This window comes from Rhinopithecus bieti, unplaced genomic scaffold, assembly GCF_001698545.2.
Source record: "Rhinopithecus bieti isolate Rb0 unplaced genomic scaffold, ASM169854v2 scaffold_7045, whole genome shotgun sequence".
Classification (NCBI taxonomy): Eukaryota; Metazoa; Chordata; class Mammalia; order Primates; family Cercopithecidae; genus Rhinopithecus; species Rhinopithecus bieti.
In genome coordinates this window covers 1-7,671 of record NW_016805305.1, presented here as the reverse complement: position 1 = coordinate 7,671, position 7,671 = coordinate 1, and the positions used below count along the sequence as shown (strand labels likewise).

General features: G+C 40.6%; 1 protein-coding gene across 1 annotated transcript in view; it reads right to left on the bottom strand.

The window, feature by feature from the left end:
* Positions 1-4,052, bottom strand: part of ADAMTSL3 (ADAMTS like 3) — a 224,014-nt gene extending 219,962 nt beyond the window's left edge. Inside the window, exon 1 of the mRNA XM_017872132.1 lies at positions 3,819-4,052. Coding sequence (XP_017727621.1) covers positions 3,819-3,842 — 24 coding nt within the window. The 5' untranslated portion in view covers positions 3,843-4,052. The remainder of the gene's footprint in view (positions 1-3,818) is intronic.
* Between the last annotated feature and the right edge of the window lie 3,619 nt (positions 4,053-7,671).

The following is a 7,671-nucleotide window of genomic DNA, read 5'->3' as shown; positions in this document are numbered from 1 at the left end:
AAAAAAAAAAAAAAAAAAAAAAAAAAAATGCATCCTTAACCTTTAGAATTTGTCTCCACTTAATTCATCCTACCTCTTGCCGTATTTTAAGTTCTTGTTATCCCATACTTGACCTTCTATTGTTTGGCTAGATCCCTGTCCTCTGCAAATAACCTGCCACTTTGCCACTGAAATGACCTTTCTAAAGACAAGCCAAAATTCTTTATAAAATTATGAAACAGCTCCTCTCTCAACTTTCAGAATAAGTTAACAATTGGTTTCCACCTCCACTGGTAGTCTCATCTCCTAGCACTATTCCATGGGTATTCTAACCTCAACTCTCCAGAATGCACTCCTGGACCCTTAAACACATCTGTACCTGCTGTTACATTCCTGTCCCTTCTGCTTGCCATTCTCCCTCACCTTAGTTTATCTAACGTTTACTCAAATTTTCAAAACCTCACTGTCCAAACATCACCTTATCCAGAGTGCACTCCTTGAGCCCAGACTAAATTTCTTTTATTTATTTATATTTATATTTTTATTTTTTAGAAACAGGATCTCGCCCTATCATAGGCTGGAGTACAGTAGTGCAATCATAGCTCAGTGCTGCCTCGACCACCTGGACTCAAGCCAGTCTCTTGCCTCAGGTTCCTGAGTAGCAAGTAGCTAGGACCATAGGCTTGGGCCACCACACCCAGCTAATTCTTAAAAAGTTTTTGTAGAAACAAGGTTTCCCCATGTTGCCCAGGCTGGTCTCGAACTCCTAGGCTCAAGGAATCCTCCTCTCTTGGCCTCCCAAAGTGTTGTGATTATAGGCAGAAGCCAATGCACCCAACCTAAATTGCTTTTAATAACGATTCATTTTAATTATAAAAGCAATGCATGATCATGGTCAAGAACTCGGAAAACAAAAGCATAATCCCACTGAGAAGGATTACTATTATCATTTGGTCAAAGAGCCCAAAACTTAACTGATGGCAATAAAGGGCAACAATAGACTGTTTATAAAATGGAAGAATTACATGGTAAGCTTTGACCTTTTGCCAAAAGTAGAAAGCAACCAAAGTGTCCTTCAGTAGGTGAATGGATAAATAAACTGCAGTACATCCAGACGATGGAATATTATTCAGTGTTAAAGGAAATGAGCTACTGTGCTCGCTTCGGCAGCACATATACTAAAATTGGAATGATACAGAGATGATTAGCATGCCCCCTGTGCCAGGAGGACACGCAAATTTGTGAAACATTCCATTAATTTAATTTTTCTGTTAAATTTTTTAAATGAAAAAAAAAAAAAAGAAATGAGCTATCAAGTCATGAAAAGACAATGAGGAAACTGAAATGTGTAATATATTACCACATGAAAGAAGCCAATCCGAAAAGGCTCCATACTATATGATTCCAACTCTATAATATTCCGGAAAAGGCAAAACCATGGAGACAGTAAAAAGATCCATGGTTGCCAGGGGTTAGCGAGGAGAGAGGGATGAAAAAGAAAAGCATGGAGGATTTTTAGGTCAGTGAAACTACTCTGCATTATACTATAATAGTGGATACCTGTCATACATTTGTCCAAACTCAGAATTTACAACACCAAGAGTGAGACCTAATGTAAACTATGAACTTTGGGTGATTATGATGTGTCCATGTAGGTTCATCGAATGTAGTAACTGTATCACTTTAGTGGGGAATGTTGATAGCAGGGGTGGCAGTGCATATAAGGAAGCAAAGGGGTCCTATGGGAAAATTCCACCTTCCACTAAATTTTGCTGTGAATCTAAAATTGCTCTAAAAATTGAGTCAGGCCAGGTATGGTGGCTCATGCCTGTAATGCCAGTATTTTGGGAGGTTCAAGGCCAGCCTGAGCAACATAGTGAGAACCCCATCTCTACAGAAATCAAACAAACAAAAAATTAGCTGAGCATGATGGCACATGCCTGCAGTCCCAGCTACATAGGAGGCTGAGGCAGAAGGATTGCTTGAGCCCAGGAGGATGAATCTGCAATGAGGCATGATCATGTTGCTGTATTACAGCCTGGGTGACAGGGTGAGACCCCCTCTTAAAAAAAAGAGAGAGAGAAAGAAATTGAGTCTGTTTTAAAAGGGCAGGGAGGTGGATAGTGCAGGAAGAGCCTACAGGAGACTGACAAGAATCCTCAATTTCATCATTAATGCAAGGACAAGCCATTGAGGGGCTTTGGGGAATGCAAGAATGACAAGCTCTGATCACCTTTTAACATAATCACTTTGGCTGCTGTGTGAATAACAAACTGGAGGGAATCATAGTGGGAGCTGGGAGAACGGAACAGAAAGCTGTTAATGCAGTTTAGATTAGCTAATAAGGACTTAGGCTACAAGAAAGGCAGTAAAGATGGCAAGACGTGCTAAATTAAAAGTAATCTTTGGAGGGAAAATTGACAGGACGTGGCAATGGATCAAATGTGCAGGTTGAAATAAAAGCAAGAATGATGTCAAAGTTTTGGGATGAGCAACTAGAAGCCATTTTTTAGATAAAGGAATGAACAAAGTTGAAGCTAGTTTGAAAAGCAGGATGAAGGTTCACCTTTGAGCACTTTAAGTCTGAAACTCCTGGTAGTGCTTCACACTTAGCAGGTGGTCAGGTTGCTTGTCTGCTGTTGTTACTACTGTTTTTGTTATGAGCACAACAGAGTAGGTGAAATACTAGACACATTCATTATTTTTAAAAAACATTTTTCAGAAGTCAAAAGAATAGATGCAGAATCCTATAATTTCCCTGCCATCCCCGCCTCACAACCTGTCATAGTGTCTTTTTTATTTTTTATTTTTTCCTTTTGAGACAGTCTTGCTCTGTCACCCAGGCTGGAATGCAGTGGCGATCTTGGCTCACTGCAACCTCCACCTCCTGGGTTCAAGTGATTCTCCAGCCTCAGCCTCCCTAGTAGCTCGGATTACAGGCACACACCATCACATCCAGCTAATTTTTGTATTTATAGTGGAGATGGGGTTTCACCATGTTACCAGGCTGGTCTTGATCTCCTGACCTTAAGTGATCCACCCACCTTGGCTTCCCAAAGTGCTGGGATTACAGGGTGAGCCACCACACCTGGCCTAAAGTGTCTTGAATCCTTACACTCATTACAAGCCACTGAGGTTTATGTCTCAGTCACACTTGTGATAGCTCTGCAGAGACCACTCTGAAAAATCTGCTGGAATGCATTCATGTTAGTTTTTCAGTAAATAAATCATTATTCCCAAAGATCCAAAACAATGAATTAATTTTAATAAGAAAGCTTAATTTAATAAGAGACTCTCCAGTATTACTCTTCCAAAACAGTGGTTCTCAAAGTGTATTCCCCAGACCCACAGCTTCAGTATCTCCAGGGAACTTGTTAGAAATGCAGATCTTTGGGCCCCATCCCTTACCTACTGAATCACAAACTCTGGGAGATGAGCACAACATTCTGTTATCACAAGCCCTCCAGGTGATTCTGATGCATATTAAAGTTAGAGAATCACTAATCTATAGCCAGGCGCGGTGGCTCATGCCTGTAATCCCAGCACTTTGAGAGGCTGAGGCAGGTGAATCACCTGAGGTCAGGAGTTCAAGATCAGCCTGGCCAACATGATGAAACCTCATCTGTACTAAAAATACAAAATTGGGATACAAATATAATTTGTATTTGTATTTGGTGTACAAAAATACAAAACTGGGATTATAGGTGTAAGCCACTGTACATGGCCAATTGCAATATTTTCATCTGCATGAACAAAAGTACAGAAGAAAAGGGTTCTGTTTATTGACAGTAGGCGTAGCACATCCCCGAAGCAGGGGCTCGGGAGGAAAGTGTGCTTACCTGACAGATGCCACTGATACACATGTCCAAGGAGTCCGTGTTGCAACGAGTTCCATCCAGTACCTTAGGTGCCAGCTCCACCACCAAGTTTTGTCCTCGTGCATGACACCTGAGTGCACACGGCGCACCAGGATCATTATATTGTGGAAGCCATTCATAATAATGCCCCTGATACTGGACATCATTGTAGGCTGAGCACTGCTGGGCTCTGAAATCTTCTGCATCTGGAGGGCAGTCCTGGGGACAGAGGGAAAAGGCCACATGCACATCACCCAGTGAGAGAGGCCAACAGAAGGTGAAATAAGTTAACCAGAATCTCGTAAGACCACACCCCACTTGCCTCTATCTGGGAGTCACCTAATTCCCTGTCATTGTGGTTTTTAATTCATCTGTCTTTCCTCCCCTGTCAGGCTCCCTCCCATATCTTCACTGGTACCAAGTACCTGCCTTCAACTGGCTGTAGGATGGATGGCAGAAAACACAGCTTGTTCAAATTCTGTCTACAACAAAAGCAAATAAATTCTAAGTAAATTCCTTCAGTTGCTCTCATAATAAAAAGTGTTTGTACAAATATTGATGACTCATTGATCTTTTTACCAAATTACTGATTCTGCCCAACAGTATTTCCACAGCAAGATACTAGTTGAGAAAAGTGTTACTTTATTCATCAAAAATCTACTTTTGATATGTCAAACTTCATAATTAAAGAAAACAGATACAAAAAAGCAATATAGCCGCCAGGCACGGTGGCTTACGTCTGTAATCCCAGCACTTTGGGTGGCTGAGGCGGGCGGATCACCTGAGGCCAGGAGTTCCAGAACAGCTTGGCCAAAACAGTGAAACCCTGTCTCTATGAAAAATACAAGAATTAGCTGGGTGTGGTGGCGCATGCCTATAGTCCCAGCTACTCACGAGGCTGAGGCAGGAGACTGCTTGAACCTGGGAGGTGGAGGTTGCAGTGAGCCAAGACTGTGCCACTGCACTCCAGCCTGAGTCTTGCTCTGTCGCAAAAAAAAAAAAAGAAAGAAAGAAAGAAACCAAATGCACACACACCAAAAGTATTTTATATTTTATTATGAAAGTAATAAATATTCATTCTAAAACTTTGGAAAATAGTTTCTACTCAAAAAAAGAATAAATAACATAGATCTTTTGTATCTAAATCTTCACACAAATCTTGATTATTTACCAAGGAACTCTTTCTGGAAATAAAGTTCTGCATACAAGGTTATACACATTTTATAGACTAGTCAAAATATTGCAAAATTGCCCTCCACTATAATTTTCTAGTTTTATTTCCCAATCAGAAGTATAAAATATAACTTCATTGTTTTCATTTGCATTTTCTTTTTGAGATACAGTCTTGCTTTGTCACCTAGGCTGGACCTCCCAGGTTCAAGTGATTCTCCTATCTCAGCCACTCGAGTGGCTGGGATTACAGGCTCCTGCCACCATGCCTGGCTAATTTGTTTTTGCATTTTTAATAGAGATGGGTTTTCACCATGTTGGCCAGGCTGGTCTCAAATTCCTGACCTCAGGTGATTCACCCATCTCAGCCTCCCAAAGTGTTGGGATTAGAGGTGTGAGCCACCATGCCCAGCTTGCATTTTCTTTTTATTGTTTAATATCTTTTCATGTATTAATTAATTCTTCAAATTTTGTATTAATTCTACAAAATTTCTTGTTTTATGTCCTTTATCCATTGGCATTTTGTCTTTTATTATTTTCATCAGATGAAACTATTAAACGTCATAGAGAAATTATCAACTCTTCGTCATTTTGTTGGAAATATTTTCCCCATTTCATTTTGTTTTAGTACTTTGTAAAGTCAAAAGTTTTACATTTTCATGCAGTCAGCTCTATTAATATTTCCCCTTAAGGTTTCTTTCTTTATTAATGGGCTTAGAAATGCTTTCCCACTCTGCTCTGAGAACAGATAAATACTTAAATGTATTTTCCTAGTTCCTTTATAGATTAGCAGTCATATGTAACTATTTATTATATTTGGAATTTATTTAGATGAATCATTTAAGTTAGAAATCTAGCTTTATTTTTTTTCACAAATAGATATTGATAAATTATCAGCCAGGATTTTTAAATACAATTTTCCTCTTTTAGCTACTTGACTTTTGTATTTTATTGTTTACACGTTGGGCCTTTACAAAATTCCTTAAATCCTTTTGGAAGTAGATAGGGAATAAACAGAATATAATTAACAAACATTCTTCTGAGATTAGTTGTATTATTTTGCTGTGAAACATTCCAAAACCTATATTGCATCAACATTTTTGTTTTCTTAGCAAAATTAAACCAGGTTACACTAATAGAAGCAAGTCAAACTGAAGAAGACTAAAACTGGATGACTTTTTCTTTAGTCAGGGTCTTACTCTGTCACCCAGGATGGAGCACAGTGGCATGATCACAGCTCACTGCAGCCTCGACCTCCAGAGCTCCGGTGATCCTCCCATCTCAGTCTCCCAGGTAGCTGGGACTATAGGCATGCACCACTACACCCAGCTAATTTTTTGTAGAGACAGTTTTGTCATGTTGCCCATGCTGGTCTCAAACTCCTGGGCTCAGGCAATCTGCCTGCCTCAGCCTCCCGAAGTGCTGGGATTACAGGCATGAACCACCATGCCAGGCCAGATGACTTTTCTCTGTTGAAATGAGGACTGTATCCTCCATCTGGCCATAGGAAGGATCATCAATTACAAAATTACATCACCTCCTCTTCCTCCAGCCATGGCTAGTTTTCTCTATATCTCACTCTTTGAAACCAACCAAAGGAAAGTGTCTAAGAGAGCAGGATGCAAGCAACTTCTCTGCATTAGGCTCAACGGGAACATTCTCTAGGGACTGAATGTGCCGGCTAGCTAACTCTCGACTCCCTTAAATTCCATAAACCAATGAAGTTTCACAAAATTAACAAGAGTTAATTAGCGGAAGACACCTTAGGATGTCAGTCTTAGGGTGGCCAGATTTGTACATGTGACCAGCCCCCTTGGCCACAGCTGACTATCCAGAGGCAAACATCTGATACACACCAGGTCAATCTTTCCCAGAAATTTGGAATTGCAACAAAAGAGCTAGAGCTAAGAGAGTTAAGAACTCATATCAATCTAGGGTTGGACTCACCATTTCTTTTATAACATTCACGTTGAAGCAAAGCAAGCCAGTTCCCACAGCAAAGAAGAATGAATTCAATAAGAAAGGAGGAGGAAAGATAGTAAACTATGCATTTAAATAGGAATAAGTAACCTGTGTTCCTCATTTTCTGATTTCTGGCTCTAGGCCCTCAAGACCTGCTTATGCTTAAATTCCCTTAAAACCGCACATATCCATTCAGTGAATCCCCTTTATTCTGAGCTAATATAAGTGGACTTCTGTTCTTAGCATATGATGCTATCTGATTAAGGCAGCCTGATATCCAGATCATGCTTTCTAGTTTCCCAGGGGTAATCACTGACATTCTCTTTTTACCACCACCCTTTGAACTAGGTAGGTCAGGATTATTACCTTCACTCTATAAATAGAGAAAACCGTGACCTAGGAGGGGTGGCACCCAAGATAGCCGAATAGGAGCAGCTCCAGCCTCCAGCTCCCAGCGTGAGTGACACAGAAGACAGGTGATTTCTGCATTTTCAACTGAGGTGCAGACCGACACATCACACCTCTCACGGCTGGGTACACCCTGAGACAAAGCTTCCAGAGCAAGAATCAGACAGCAACATTCGCTGTTCAGCAATATTCTATCTTCTGCAGCCTCCGTTGCTGATACCCAGGCAAACAGGGTCTGGAGTGGACCTCAAGTAAACTCCAACAGACCTGCAGCTGAGGGTCCTAACTGTTAGAA